The sequence below is a fragment of the Mastigoproctus giganteus genome, chromosome 2, assembly GCF_048544385.1.
Source record: "Mastigoproctus giganteus isolate SK-2022 chromosome 2, ASM4854438v1, whole genome shotgun sequence".
NCBI classification, from domain to species: domain Eukaryota; kingdom Metazoa; phylum Arthropoda; class Arachnida; order Uropygi; family Thelyphonidae; genus Mastigoproctus; species Mastigoproctus giganteus.
The window spans coordinates 128628628-128645194 of record NC_143576.1 but is presented as its reverse complement, the minus strand read 5'-3'; the positions used below and the strand labels follow the sequence as shown (position 1 = coordinate 128645194).

General features: G+C 33.9%; 1 protein-coding gene across 3 annotated transcripts in view; it reads left to right on the top strand.

Annotated features, from left to right (window-relative positions):
* C3G (C3G guanyl-nucleotide exchange factor) overlaps positions 1 to 16567 on the top strand; it is a 410407-nt gene that overhangs the window by 137365 nt on the left and 256475 nt on the right. For all 3 annotated transcript variants that reach the window (XM_090368667.1, XM_090368668.1, XM_090368669.1), the window contains exons 4-5: positions 10424 to 10571; positions 14292 to 14395. In XM_090368667.1, coding sequence (XP_090224793.1) covers positions 10424 to 10571; positions 14292 to 14395 — 252 coding nt within the window. The remainder of the gene's footprint in view (positions 1 to 10423; positions 10572 to 14291; positions 14396 to 16567) is intronic.

The following is a 16567-nucleotide window of genomic DNA, read 5'->3' as shown; positions in this document are numbered from 1 at the left end:
ACAGAGAAGGGCAACAAGATTAGTGAATGGAACAAAGGGTTGCTTTTACGAAGAAAGGCTTAAGTTTTGCGAATTACAGTGTCTGGAGACTAGGCACCTGTGAGGTGATCTGATTCAGGTGTATAAAGCCTTGAATGGTTTGAGCATGCTCAGTGCTGATGAGATTCTTCCACTTGCTCAGAATAATTGCCTATGAGGGCATAAATTCAAATTGAAGAAAGTCAGTTGTAGGATAGATGTGCGGAAGTTTGCCTTTAGCTAGCGGGTGGTTGATTGCTGGAACAAACTTCCATCTGTTTTAGAAGTTGATAGCTTAAATTAATTCAAGACAGAACTAGACAAACACTTGGATCCAGTGGATGGGTGAAACGAGAACTTTTTTTTTTTTTTTTTTTTTTTTTTTGGCTAATGCTATATAAGTTTGCTTTCTTGCATCATGTGCCTTTGATAATGCTAAATAACAACTATACCTGAGATCGTGTTATGCTGATACTATGATTTTGTAATACACTTTGTTTATCCCTTCCTGGATTTTAATAACAAATGTAATTTGTTATTAAAATCCAAAAGATTTTTTGACGAAGGTAAAGAAAGTGAACACGAGAACGACAAGAAACTTCGGATAACTTCAGCGGAAAATTAGTGTCCTGACACAGCACCCTAGCGCTGCTCGCTCAGTAAGCAGAAGGTAAGTGCTATTGGTCTGGAGCAAAGTCGAGAATGATATACTGATTGATAGGTAGGCGTGCCAAACGATGTGCTGATTGGTTTGCGAACACAACACACGATAACATCGGTTTAGTGTCACTCAGAAGCTCTAATAGTGACTTGCCCTAATCGCATATGCCCTAATGAACGCTTTCCATAATGGTTAAAAAAGGTCAGGTTACCTCCACTTGAATCCCATGGGAGCTTGAACCCTCCTGAAAGTGGAGGGGTAACATAACCTTTTTTCTATAGAATGAGTCATATTCATAAATACATTCATAAAAATAAATATGTTTATTTTCTTTTTCAATAATATGCCCTAATGGTGAAAAATGTTACTTCCACTTGAATCCCATGGGAGCTTGAAAGGTTAGGGGTAACCTAACCTTTTTTCTTTAGAATCGTGGGTGGACTAACACATTGTTCATTAACAAAATATTAATTTTTTATTACTGTACTTTTATTTTTAAAGATACTCGTGCGGGTACACAAGTATCATAACGTCAGTCAACATCTGAAAACTATTCACTATGTATATAAAAGAATCTTTCTTTCTTTTCATATTATTTCCTAACCTAACGTTTAAGGTTAGGTCACAAAATATAAGGAAACCTGGCTAAGGTAAAGAAAGCCTGCACGAGAAGCACACAAACGTTCGATGAAATTTACCAGTAAAAGTACTTTGCGATAACGGCATTTGTATTGTTGCTCGCTCAGTAAACAAACGGTGGGTGTTATCGGTCTGGAGTAGAAGTTGATTCTCATCGGAGCTTGAAACCCTCCCAAAGTGGAGGGGGTAAGTACTATTACCAGTAAATTTCATTTCATCGAACTTTTGCGTGCTCGTCGTGCAGGCTTTTTTTACCTTCACTGGAAACCTTTTCTATTATTTTCTAACCTACCATTTAAGGTAAGATTACGAAAAATAAAGAAACCTTTTCCTTTTTTCTAACCAAACCTAAATCAACAATATAGTAAAAACACTCATGAACTCCAAAAATGTGCTTTTAATAATGAGAAAAAAACATAATGAAGAACATAAAAATGAACAGAATTAAACTTTTATTAATTTAGTTTTCATCAAAAAATCAACAGTTTTATTTTCCTTACAGATTTGTTCCATCTTTAAAAGATTCATCACTACTATTACCTTTTACCGTTAATCACGAAACTATTATGCACTGTTCTTTACTCATAAATACATTATAATGCCAACCAATGAGTACATAGTAGCTTGTCATCTGTCGTACCCACCACCAATCATTTCATTGTTTGCCACACCTACCTGTCAATCCATATATCCTTCTCTATTTCGGCTCCAGACCGATAACACCTACTGTTTGTTTACCGAGAGAGCAACGCTAGAGTCCAGTGTCGGGAAAATAATTTTCTGCATAAGTTATCCGACGTTTCTCGTCGTTCTCGTGTTGGCTTTCTTTACCTTAACCAATTTTTCTTTTGGATTTTGAATAAATCTTTCCAAAAGAGCCAAATATAAAATTTCTTGAAAATCCATCCATTGTTTCTGCTGTAATATGCATGACATATGTATAGCTTCTTGTTCAATAAACATATGTTTCTTGACATATATGAACAGAGAAAGAGAAATAATAATTGCTGGATTTATATTTGTCTAATTTTAATGAAACCTTATTTAAAAGATCCAAATATAAAATTCACGAAAATCCATCCACCAGGAGTTAGGTTATTACATGTGGATGGATGGATAAGCATGGTGAAAGACAATAGATGCATATGCAAACATACCTAAAACATCAAGATAAATATCAAGTATGAAACAGCAGGTGTAGATGAAATTAGATAACCTGAAGTTCCGAAAGCTGATTTCCTACCTACCCACTATTATAATACTTTTGGATTAGATGGTAACTTTTCATTGCAACTGTTAGTTATTTTAGAGGGTTCTGTGTTTCTCATTATTGATTTCAATAAGCACCAACACTCTTCTCATTACTAACATACCGTGCAATTTTTTTTGTTTTTGAAAATGTTGGGTGGTAGCATTTTAATATTTATTCTCCTTTCAGTGGTGAAGTGTGTGTGTGTGTGTGTGTGTGTGTGTGTGTGTGTGTGTGTGTGTGTGTATGCTGAAAAACTGAAGGTAAACCTTATGTATTATATGGCCATGGTATTTGCATTCAGGACAGGTAATTAAATTATTAATGTGTCTTTCCTGTAGACTCTTTCCAGGTTTACAAATCTCAAGTAGTTCCTTAATATTATCTAATTATCAGAGCCCTGAGAGTTGATTGTTAGTGGTTTAGAATATCTTGATTTCCCCCATAGTACAAACCATTGTATTAGCAGTAAAAAACTTGCATTGCTGACAATAGTTTTACAATTCCCATATTCTAAGATCAGCATATTTGGCCATGTATATCTGTAAATTACCGTTTGCAACACTAAATAGGCATCGGCTCTTTTAACTGCCTGTATCCAAGACATTGAAGTCAATGTCTTTGGCCAAGTGGATTACCTGTATATTTTCTCAATTTGGCTTTACTCATTTATAAATCATCACTAAGGTAACTCTAAGACATCCCCATCCTCAAGAATGTACTTAGCTACAATTGAAGAGGCATTACATAAAATAGTAGCAGGTTTATTTTTAGTACTTGTCATTGACATTACATCTGCTTACCCGTCTTGGCTAGGCAGCATGTAGACCAGGCCTGGGCAAACTTTTTGGCTGAAGGGCCACATTAGGAATTCAAAAAGAAGGCGGGCGCACGTAAAATACTATTTTTAGATATATATTGTTTGTTATCATGAAGAAGAAATATAACATAAAAAAAATTATTCTCTAACAACCAAGAATTTAATGAGATGAATGGAACTGTTTTACATCTTTTAACATTTTTTTTTAATTTCGGGTGTTAATTTTGTAGTTGAGATTCTTAAAACTGCTTGTAAATATTCATCGGTGATGCTTGATCGTAAAGAATTTTTATTTAGATTCATGATGGAAAATGTTTGTTCACATATGTAGGTTGATCCAAAAATGACCAACATTTTTCAGGCAAAATCTTTTTTTGAGTTCGCCGAATTTGTCCGAATTAAAAGTATTGTAAAATTTACAGATTTCCTCACGATGGTGCAATTCTCTTAAATCGGTATCACACTGCAGATCTATAATCTGAAGTTCTAGTTCACTCGGTGCACTATCAATTTCTATTGAAAATGGGTCGTGCGCTATTGCCAAACTTGTCTCAATTTTTCAGAAGTCGCCAAAACTTCGTGAAAAGTCGTCATTCAAAGCGTTGATAATTTCACAATATTTTTCAAATTTATTTTCTGGAATCTTTAGAAACTTCAAGTTTTAATTGAAATCCATTCAAACTTTTTACCATATCATGGGCGTATAAATTTTTCTCTTGTAACACGGGGTTGAAAATATTTAAGTGTGTCACGATGTCCAGGGTAAATGCAAAATCACAAATCCAGTTATTATCAGTTAATTCGGGAAAGTCCATAATATTTTTCAGTTTTAAAAATAGAATGATGTCATCTTTAAGATCCCATACTTGCTGAAGAACTTTTCCTAAGCTAAGCCATTGAATTTGACTATGATAAGGAATATCTGTGTATTCAGATTCAATATCTTGAAGAAAATTAATGAATTGTCTGTGTTTCAGGCCCCTCAATCATATTAAATTTACTAGTTTAATAATACAAGATGTGACATGTTCAACTTTTAATACATTTTTACATAATACTTGTTGATATATAATACAATGAATTGTAATTAAATTATAATCAGGATAATTTTCACAAATTTTATCCTGAATTTTCTTTAACGCTCCAACATTTTTACTTGTCGAACTTGGTGCTCGATCAGTTATTACGCTTACCATTTTGTTCCATTGTAAATTATATCTTGTTAAGCATTTTTCAACTTTTTCAAATATATCAGCTCCCGTTGTTTTGGTCTTTAAGAGATTCCATGAAAGAAGTCTTCAGTAATTTCAAAATTAGAGGTACATCCACGTATGAAAATTAATAACTGTGCAGTATTCTTTTGGTCGTTACTTTCGTCGAGAGCTATTGGGTACCATCTTATGGATTCTAATACTGATAATAATTGCTCATTCAAATTTGTATCGATACATTCAGTTCTTCTTACTACGGTTCGCCGAGATAAACTTATATTCTCAAATTTGTGTTTAATGTCAGGACATATAATTCCACAAGCTTCAGTCATGCATTCTTTAATATAGTCTCCATCAGAAAAAGACTTGTTGCTTTTTGCAATTATATGAGAAATAACAAAACTTGCCTCTACAGTAGCTTCTTGTTCCCTAGTTAGCCGCGTAAACACATTTCGTTGTGTAGATAAATTTTGAATCAATTCATCAGCAGTTTCCTTTCTCGCTTCCGGAGTTAAATTGGCACTATATTCGGAATGTTTAGTAGTGAAATGTCTTTTAATATTGTACTCTTCCAACACTAAGACACTCTCCTGGCAGATGAGACAAATAGTCCTGTTATTGATGTTAGCAAAAAAAATATTTTGTGTTCCACTCTTCATTGAAGACACGATGCTCTTGTTGAATTTTTCGTTTTTTATTCATTTTTAAAAGGGTGTAAATATTATTTTTATTGCTACTGGCACCAAGATGATAACCGAAGATAACACAAAAAAACTAACTGCGGAATGACCGTCAGAGGAAACAGATTGGAACTGCTGCTGGTCAGCAGTCCTATCCTATCCTATCCTACACCGCAGCAAAGCCGTTGTCGTCATCACCGGTTGTTTGTTACCGCAGTTTTGCACGGTTAGTTTATAATCGCAAATTATACCATTATACAGTAGTTTAAATTTTTTAAATCTCCTATTGGCTCGTTCAGGTTCGCGCACAATTTCAAATTCTATCTCAATTTGAACAATACAGAGATGATAAAACAATTTACAAGTCGACAAATTCTATAATGTATTACCTATACAGATTTATTTTTCAAAAAGGCGTCGCAAAAGGCATAAGTAAACTTTTTTTCAAAAATACAATTGAAGCTTGTGGGCAGCATGCGGCCCGCGGGCCATAGTTTGCCTGGGCCTGATGTAGACAATGAGGCCATTTGGCTGTAAGCATTCTTAGCTTTATGAGTGTAACATTAATTATTAGTACTTATAATCTTAGGCTGGGCTTTACCCATGACAGACATATTTTGTCCTAAATAATATCAAACAAGTGGAGGGTTGAAAATTCAAAGTTATACTTAGTCTTTGGCTCCATAGACGAAGTATAACTTTGTCTTTCTCCTGCAGCTGTTAACACAAATGGTTAGACAGTGGCATGAATGTTAATGAGAAGGTTATGAAGGAATTTTAACACATGGTGGTTATATTCTTGAAGTTGTAATGTTATGTAATGCAATTACTTAAGTGTTAATTGAAGTATTAATTGATCCAATGCTAAATGAACTGTTAATTGTTAGATGCTAGCAGAAAAACACTTCAACAAAAGAAGCTTATAACGTTACATGTTTTTGAACAGAACTGCAATGTTAAATGTCAATACATTTTATTCTAATTAAACTTTGTGGCTTCACACATCCCAACACTCCACACCCTCCAAATTATAAATATTGTATAATTATTTGTAGAAATATGAAAATAATTTAATAAAATTTTCTAGGATCTGATTGCAAAAGTTATACAACATAAAGCAAGTTTATGTATATTATATATATTCTTTGGTTAAAGGTGTATTTCAGTTATTATTAATTAATTCTAATTTAGGTTTCTTATTTTTAGGAAATTTGTGAATATAGATATTCTAAATTTTTGACTCCTCATCTTCATAGGTGTTTTCTGTGTGCAGTGCTAGTTTAATGTCTTTGTGCTACTTTAAATATATAAAGTCTTCATACTTTTGTTTGTGTTTTATTTAAAAAATGCAGTTAAATTACTATTTTTTAATTCTTTTGTTATATTCTAATAGTTCATGCTTTCCTGAATAATTTCTTGCACTCTTCCCTCTTATGAACTTGTCCACCGTAAATACTATTTCCCCATTCAGGGTAGCATCCTTAAAATTATATCTGCAAAAAGGCTTCTAAGGTTGGGGTTATACATACCACAAATTTAGACAAATATACCAACCGTTTAAATAAACTGATTTAATGATAAAATAATACTGAATAGTATACTGAAATGATACAATAAAAACTGTAAAATAATAATTTACCAAATATACCTAGTGTACAACTTAGGGGATGAATAACACTTGAAGGCTATATACACTGGTGTTCAAAGAAAGTGCATCACCCCTTAAAATTGTAATTGTCGTCCGAATAACGTAGGTATATGGCAATAATTCTTACAGATTGCAATCAGCTAAGATTGACATGCATAGGTAATGATGTAGTATTGCATCAACTGTTACTTTCAGCTAAATAAGCAGAGTTACAGTCATTCCTTGCTTGTGCCAGGGTGGCGAGTTACTTGCAGTTGACGCCATGAAGAAAGAGTGCCATTGTTGCTTTACGTGAGGAAGGATGTTCTTCCCGTCATATTGCTTATAGAGTGTCTTGTGATCAGTCGACAGTGAGTAGATTTCTTTTCAAACTGAAGAATACTGGTTGTGCTAATAGGAAAATAGGAACCGGAATCAAATGAGTCTCTATGCCAAAACAGGACCGTGTTTGAAGCGCTTATGCCTTAAAAACCATAAAGCTTCTTTGTCTGAGCTGAAAAGAGAATGGGAAGAACATACGAGAGTGGTAGCAAGTGCAGTAACAGTCAGAAGACGCCTCTTCAAAAATGGACTTGTAGCCCATTGTCCTAAAAAGAAGCCCCTCCTCACGCAAAAAATGAAAAAGGCCAATTAATTTGGTGTAAGGAGCATGTCAGTTGGATCCCCTAGCAGTGGAAGTCAGTTATTTTCTTGGATGAGAAGAAATTCAACCTACATGGCTCTGATGGGAGACAAACGATTCGCCATAGATGTGGTGAAGAATACCATCTAGACTGCATGGTGGTTACAGTTAAATTCTCTACTAGCCAAACGATATGGGGTACATTTCGTATCGCAGAGTAGGTCACCTGCCATTTAAAAAAGGTTCCGTAAATGCCAATGGATATCTGGCTATATTGAAAGGCAAATTGCTGCCAACCATTAGAGACCATTTCACACTGCCGAGTAACTGCATCTTTCAGGATGACTCTACTCCTTGTCATTGGGTGAAAAGTGTAAGTAGGCACTTCTGTAGTTACTTTAGCTGCATTTCTACATTTGAGGTTCGACAGTAATGTGTTTACATTTGTTACAAGTGAAAAAATGGTTGGAAGAACGGTTCATTTCAACCCTTAGCTGGCCAGGAAACAGCCTGGACCTGAATCCTATAGAGAACTGTTGGCATCATGTTGGTATCTGCAGTTGCCAGAAAGAAACCAAAGACCCTTCATGAACTTCAGGAAGCCATAATTTGTGTTTGGAACCGTGAACTATCAGTTGATTATCTTCAGAAATTGATCTTGTCAATGCCTCGATGGTGTGCTGTTGTCATCAGAGCCAGAGGTGGTTCAACTAAATATTAGTTTGCCACTTGTGAACTTTTCATTTTGTTTTCCATTTAAAATGATAAACTGAAGAAATTGAGGGCTTCTGATAACATTTCAGCCATAATTGTTGTGTACCAAAACTGTTGTATAAAGGTTTCAAATGCCAATTTTGGAATATTTTGAGAGTCCTTAACTATTAATAAATATCTTTTCTTTATACAGTAAACCCCCGCTATTCGCGGTTGCTGATTTAACATAAAATGAAACCTAAAAAAAATGTGAATTTTAAAGCACCGTGAACATTTTCCGCCATAAAAAAACATGGGTGTGTGGCTAAAATTATCTTTCTCGGTCAAAACAGCGCGCAGTGGGTGGGGGGAGAGGGGTGACAAAATCGCGAGCGTGGATGTTTCTCGCTAATCCTTGTTCGGTATGTATTATGCGCTTGCCATGGAAGGTTTAGTCGTTTGTTTTTAATTTATATGCTTTTAAAATTGAATAAATTTTTCAATTTATAAATTGATATGCTTACAAAAGTGATAAATCTACCATTTTGCAGTGTAAAACAGACTTTTTCGAGTGTGTTAACGGAAGAAAGTGACTTTATTTGGACAAGTTCTTTCTAACCCGTACAAAAATATGGCTATGAATAACAAGGGAAATGTGAATGTGACATTATCAAAGAAGGTGATGACATTGGTGAATAAAATTGAGTTATTAGACAAAATTTCTAATGGTGAAAGTGTCTTCTCAGTGGCAAAATATTATAAAATCAATGAGTCAACGGTACGATCAATCAAGAAATCGGAAGAAAAAATCCGCCATAGTGTCCGTGAAAACGCGCTAATTGCTTCAAAAATTTGCTCTGTAACTCGTGATGTTAAATTAGAAAAAAATGGAAAAAAAAAACTGGTAATAGCACTGGCGGATAAGTTATTTTAGTTAGCAAAGGCGCTGGTTTGAAAGATTTGTTTGAAATTTCTAATAAATATTACATTTAATATTAAAGTGTTTCTTATTTTCATTTCGATGCCATATGCTTGCATTTCACTATGTGCTGTCTATGTACATAGTCATATTATGAAGGTACATATAATACATACATAGACAAAATTTTAGACTAGTTTTTCTTATATATTTCATACTTTGGAATGGAACCCCTTTATTACTATGGGAGCCATAACTCAGTATTCGCATTTTCGGTATTCGCGGCATTTCTCAGGAACGTAACCCCCGCTATTCGCGGGGGTTTACTGTATTTCTATTTGTCATTAATGTAGCATACCATCGCAAAGAAGGGTTAGAAATGTGAAATTCCTGGGTGATGCACTTTTTTTTTAACACGAGTGTAATGGCTGCAAGCTGCATAATGTATAGGAGTGGATCTATCATTTGCCACTTGTTTGAAAAAATTCAAGTTCAAAATTCATCAGCACTGGGAGAAATTGCTGAAGGCTTTTAAACATGACTGGTATAGGATTTTCTTCTCTTTCTTCATCTTGCAAGCAGACTGGTCTTAGAACACTGAATTTATGGAACAACACTTCACAGTTTGTGTTGTGCACTGTTCTAAATAACCATCAAATCCCTAAAACCCTGTTAAAAATTCTCGATGCTTTTAAAAAGAGAGTAGTTTGATTAATTAGTAACCTTTCTCACATTGATTCACTTCGCATCTTTTTTCACGTCTAATTTCTCTTGCCTTTTCTGTAGATAATTACACAGCTGTTTTTTTTTTTTCAGAATGACTTACTTTTTTTTCCTGGTCTAATTAGAACACAGGGCATGAATGGGTGCTACCACCACCACCCGTTTATGGTGGTTGTTCAAACTCACTGAGTTAACTTTTCATCCCTTTATTAATTTCTTTTGCTTCTGATCTTCAGATTAACTTCCCTTTCCCTGTATTCTCTAAAATTTGTAGTTGTGATGTCAATGAATTTTTCTTCCAAACTCATCCACAGTACAAGAGGAAGAAAATAGGTTCAACAGTTATTTGGAATTACCATATTTAAAGGGGAGGGGGAAACAGCTTGTAGCTGTGATATGATATATGATAGTATTCCAGACATATACTACTTGTTATCATTCCAAATATAATGTACCTTTGGAATGATAATGAGTAGCAATTGAAGTAATTTGAATAACTTTGTTTTTTATAGTTATATTTATACAAAATTTTATTTTCAGTTCATTATTAATGTCAGCTACTAATCAGGTTTATCAAAGTCTGGCTAACCTGATTAGATGGTCTGATAACATTCTTCTTCATGGAGACAAGGCACCTAATAAGGAAAGTGTGGGAGATATTGTTAGGGCTGTGCAAGAAGCTATAAAAGTAAGTTATTGTTCGTATTTTATGTCATATTGCTGTTCACAATTGTAACGGGAATACTAATATAATAAATGGCCTAATATGCTGTTATTATTGCTATGCCTGTATTGTCATATGTCATAATATGTTGACTCTTAGATGATTTTTTCCAAAGTTTTTGTAGTGTAATTTAAGGAATTGTCTTAGAAGAAGAATATATATAGATGTGGAAAGTACTATATATTTTTAAAGTTAATGTGAATTTTTAATGTTTTTGCAGTTATATGTAGTATTCTTGAAAGTATTCCATAAGTAACGTGGTATATACTATGAACTTTAAACAATTACAAAGAATTAGTCATTTAATTCTTTAATTAAATAATTTAATTATTAAAGAATTATACTATGCACTTTAAAGAAATCAAACGTGCATTGATTGTGTTTGAATAAAATTTTTGAGGTGTTTATTGAATAGTGATCTCAATGGTCATGAGAATTTCTCCAGCCAATATTTTCTCCAAGTTTCCTCCCACAGTTAATATTTTTACAGTTAACTGTAGAACAGAAAAGTTAACCATTTAAAAATATTATGGTCAAATAACTTAGACTAGATTGTAGGAAGTTTTTCTTTTGGTCAGGGCATTATTAATTACTGGAAGAATATTAAGCCATTGCTATATTATTAATTAGAGTAATTAATATAGTACTTTAAGGCTTACTATAAATTTTTTATCATTACTGGAAGAAGTTACCTCCATGAGTAGTTGAGGCTGACAGCTTGGGGAAAGTCAGCAGCTGGACAGTTATCTAAGTGAGGAGTTAGTTATTTTATTATTTTTTTGGCTAGTGCAGCAAAAGTATGTGGCTTTATATGTTGCATTATATGAGTAATACTAATCCTGTTTGAATATTATATTTATAAATAATTAAGGCATAAAGTTAGGGTGTGTGATGTGCAACTCACCTCTTCTGACTGGATCAAAATCCAGATGCTTTAAAATCGGTTGACAAAGAGAACATAATCCAGAAAAGTATCATTTTTTTTTTTTTTTTTTTTTTTTAATCTTTAATGAAACTCCCCCCCCCCCCCCCTCCACTATCTGTATATGTAAAATAGAAAATGTATGACTGTCCGATTAAATTCTTTCATTATCACTTATTTTTTTCAAGTGCTAATGGAAATTCTTCCATTAGCACTTATATAAAAGACTGAAATTTTGAATGTAAGCACCTTTCTGATATTTGTTAAAAGGAGAATTCCAAAACCTTCAAATTTTTCAGTTTAAGTATTCCAAAACTACTTTTAATTTTAAAGTCACATGATTGAATCAGTGATTTTTGATGGGGTGTGCAAATGGAAGAGTTTTTCTGTACTCTATATCCTTAAGATCCCCAGCAACTGCCCTATCAAATTGATTTGCAATTCATTGTTATGAATTGAAAATCAGTAGTTTGTTGGGGTGGCTACTGAGACCCTGGGTCAATTTACATGTATTTTGTTTTTCTCGCTCTTATTTTTATGTAAGGGTCATGTTTATGTAGCATATAAAACTACAACAATGAAGTCTTTTTATTCAGTTTCCATTGTTGTTACACTAAGTATAATAACATGGGTACCATTTATGTTTTTGATTTCCTTCAACTTTAACCATGCAGAAAATATTCATTTAACTATTTCTCATTTGATTTTACTTGACCAGACTTAGCATTAGTAGGGGCATATGATGCAAGAAAGCAAGCTTATATAGCATAACAAACTAATACTTGACAAAGCACTGGTAAATTATTCAGGCCAAGTGATGTAAGGAAGTGAACTTATTCTACATCAGCCAAAAAAAAAATAAATAAAAAATAAAATCCCATTTGAGAGGCAGCTCAAAGGTGAATTTCATGAGATCTAATGCTTCCCAATTTTTGTTTATATTCCCTTGTTCTTGTTTCACCTTCCAAAATGAAAATACTGCCCTCATTCATTCTGCTTAATCCTTTGTTGTTGTTGTTATTTGGTTTTTAGGAGCATTAGCAACTAAGGCCATATTGCTCTGAGGATATGGGTGGTCATTCCCAGACCTTTCCACATCCTCCGTATTTGGTGGTCACAGGCTCGCTTAATCCTTAAGTGACTTATTTACACCTCCATCAGTCACCTGAGATGTCTAGTTTCCAGGCTTTATATTCAATATCTTATAAGATATTCATCACAGGGACATATTCTTAGAGCTCCCAAGCAATCTAGTTGTCTTTCTTCAGTACTTCTTGAGAAGTTCTATGTCCTTATTTTAAGTAAGGCCTCCAGACTTGAATGGAATTTTCTAAATGAGGTCTAAATATCCTTTAATTAAAGGGGAATAATAACATCCTTTTCCCTGCTGGAAAAAGTCCTGTTGATCTTTCAGAGTACACCATGAACCTTCCTGGCCAGCCAATGTGTACAAACAGCCAATGTTTGTACACATTGGCTGTTTTTGGTTAGATGTGTGACTAGACTGGCAGAACAGAATAACCTTTGTAACCTTTGACCAGGGGCAGGCTGTTTGAGGTTGCCAGGGGTGCACTGCACCCTGATGGCAATGTTCAAGGGCACCTGAAACTTACATACACGTATGAAGAAAATTTTAAAGGGGGTGCCAAATTGCAATTGCACCCAGGTGCCACGTTCCCTAGGAACTCCTCTGCCTTTGACAAGTATATTTAAAAAGAGGTTAGATGTGGTGAGAATAGCCATATGCATACTTTTAAGAGTTACCAAATTGAAAAAAAAATGCCTTAAAGTACCATTGGCTCATCTAAATCCAGTTCATGATCCAAAAGAAGTTTTGAGAGAAGACAAATTGATGAACTCTCTAAGAACAACTTCTGAATTGGAAACTTCTGATAAAAGTAATCTTACACAGGCCAAGGAAGCTGATAATTCTAGGCATGTTTTCCTCATTCACACAGAAAGTCTGTTCTTGTTCTCGTTCTCTCTCTCTCTCTCTCTCTCTCTCTCTCTCTCTCTCTCTCTCTCTCTCTCTCTCTCGCTCGCCAATGTTTGAAAATCCAAATATAACTTTTCAATTCAAATGTCTCACATCCATGTATTGTGGTCATCATTCATAGATATTTCGAAGAATGTTATGTACAAATATATTATAAACTACAGTTTCTAAATCTTCAGCTTCCATTTTGGAAGTTGATTACCATAGCAGAATAAACTAGAAAGATGATTGTTTTCTGCATTTTTCTGTATTTTATTAGATATGGACTTAAGGAGAACATAGACGCGAGACCCACATTTTTTCACATTTTGTCATTTGCTTTTAGATGTATAAAAAAGATATTAATTGCACTAGTCACTTAACTAACACACGAACTTAATACAGTTCCTTTGTTTTTCTAACATGTGTCATGTAGTGTTTTATTCTTTTGTGCTCAGATTTATTCCATCTTATTTGTTAATACACAATCATTCAGTCCATTTTTCTTACCATACAACAGAGATGTAACTTTTCTCAATGTAATATTAATTAGTTTTAATATAAGATGGGGGTGGCAAATTAGTATGAGTAATGTGAGTAATTTAGATTGCATATTATCTGAAACTTAAGGTAATTATAGCCATGTAGTCTAATTTTGCTGATTTTCAAAATGACATCTTGATGTGAGCTAGGTTTAATAGTGAGGATTTTTGCTTTGCACAATTAGAATAAAATGTAGTAATTTTTTTTATTATTATTTTTTTTTTATTTCCCCTTTTTTGCTTAGACTTTAGTCCAACTCTGTGTAGACAGACTGCAGAACAAAGAGACTAAGCCAAACAATTCAAATGGTACAGGACAAAATGGAGTTTATGCTTCCAAACCTGAAAGGTAAGGTTATGATTTTTATCGACGATATAAGTAATTGTCATTATTAGTATTGGATTTATTTACTTAGATTTATTGTACATGTTGGGCATAACCTCTTTCTGAACTAGCTTTGATTAAACTAGGTTTGCTAATTATTGTGTCAATCTCATGTTGTGGAGGCACTTTATCACAAGTTGCCTTGGTATTGTATTAAGAAGCACTGCTCCAGTGGAGAAGTATTGTTTTTTATTTAGAGTGTTTTCTGCTATCCAGATTTGGGTTTCAATCCTTGTTAGGGTCCCATCAGTTAGCAGGTAGGCATTATGAAGACCTGAACAACCCACTGACAACATATATCCACAATATTTGAGATGCAAGATGGTGCAGTTAGTGAAATAGACATAATTAAGTTCATGTGATGCAAGAAAGCAAGCTTATACTGCATCACCCAAAGAAAAAAAAACAAAAACCTTCCCAATTCACTCATCCATTTGTTCCAAAATGGATATTGTCCTGGTATTGCACTACTATAAATAAAAAGCACTGCTGCAGTGGAGAAGTATATTTCTTTTTATTTAAAGTGTATGCCACTGCTCAGACTTTGAGGTTCAATAAGGATTGGAACCTGGGTCTGAGTAGTGGAGAGTGTGTGTGTGTGTGTGTGTGTGTGTGTGTGTGTGTGTGTGTGTGTGTGTGTGTGTGTGTGTGTGTGTGTGTGTGCAGCAGGGCCTCGTTATAACGTGATTCGCTTTAGGCTGATTCACTATAATACGGTTCTTATATTATAACCCGTATCTGACTATAACGCTCTTTTACAGATTGCATTTTTGGCATATTTAACGAAATCGTTTCATTTGATGGAGTCGATAGCTTGAAAATGAATAGCAAAACAGCATTAAAACATTTCCTACGCTCAGTGAAATTTGATCGCACACTAATTTAATTGCAGTACAGCGTCTTGTTACGTAGTTCTGAGATCAACATTTTAAAAATGATCAGTATATTGCTTGTAATATTTGCATTATATGCATTTATCTGAAGTCTAGTCATCACTCAATACAGTATTAAACATCGTGTGTAACGGACAGTTTACTTGAACATTGTATCATAATTAATGCAACCAACGCGGTTAAATTTTCGAAGAGTTAATAATGGCTGATAAGAATGAAAAAGCAACAACGTCTGGGTGCAGTACGAAGACTATAAATGTAAGAAAAAGACTGAATTTGAAAATTAAATTAGACATTTTGAAGCGAATAGATTCCGTTCAAAGACAAGCGGATGTATGCCATAATTTAGGACTTGCAAGTTTAACTGTAAGAACAATTATAAAAAAATAAAGAATTAATTTTAGCAGCGGGAAAGATAGCTGTTCCACTGCAAGCAACTAGGGCTAGGCCAGCTATTAGGATTGAAATGGAAAGACTTTAACTAATTTTATTGAAGATAATATCCAGTGCAGAATTCAGTTAAGTTAAATATTATAAAGAGAGAGAGAGAGAGAGAGAGAGAGAGAGAGAGAGAGAGAGAGAGAGAGAGAGATTAGCCAATATAATGATCTGAAGAAAACTCGCCTAAAAAAAAAAAATGTGGAACCATTTAAAACTAGTAAGAGCTGTTGAATAGATTTAACATCCAGGGAGAAGCTGAAAATGCAGATCAAGGAGCTGAAACTTTCAAAAAAGAACTTCTTAAAATTATTGAAGAGGGGTATTATGTGTTATACTTCTCAACAAGTTTTTTTAACATAGATGAAGCAGGACTTTTGTGGAAACGAATACCTAAACGAAGTTTCATGTTGAAAGAAGAAAAAAAACATGCCAGGTTTCAAAGCCGTGAAGGATCGGTTGACTTTATTGTTGGGTGGTAACGCGGCGGGGGATTTAAAATTAATACCCCTTTTAGTTTATTTGGAAGAGGGCCAAAGTTAAAGCCAAAATCAACACATTATTCATGATTAAATTTATCAATTAAATTCATGATTCTAGTTGGAATTTTAAGTTTAATTTTGATATGTAAGTAGTTATCACATAATTATATATGTATATAATGCAGAATATTTTATATTTATAAATATTTGAATATTAAATATTTTGACTGACATTTGTGCATCTTTTCACTACCGTTTATTATTGATTAGGAAATATCCTATGATACCAACTGCAACTCATAAATACATATGTTACCTTATGG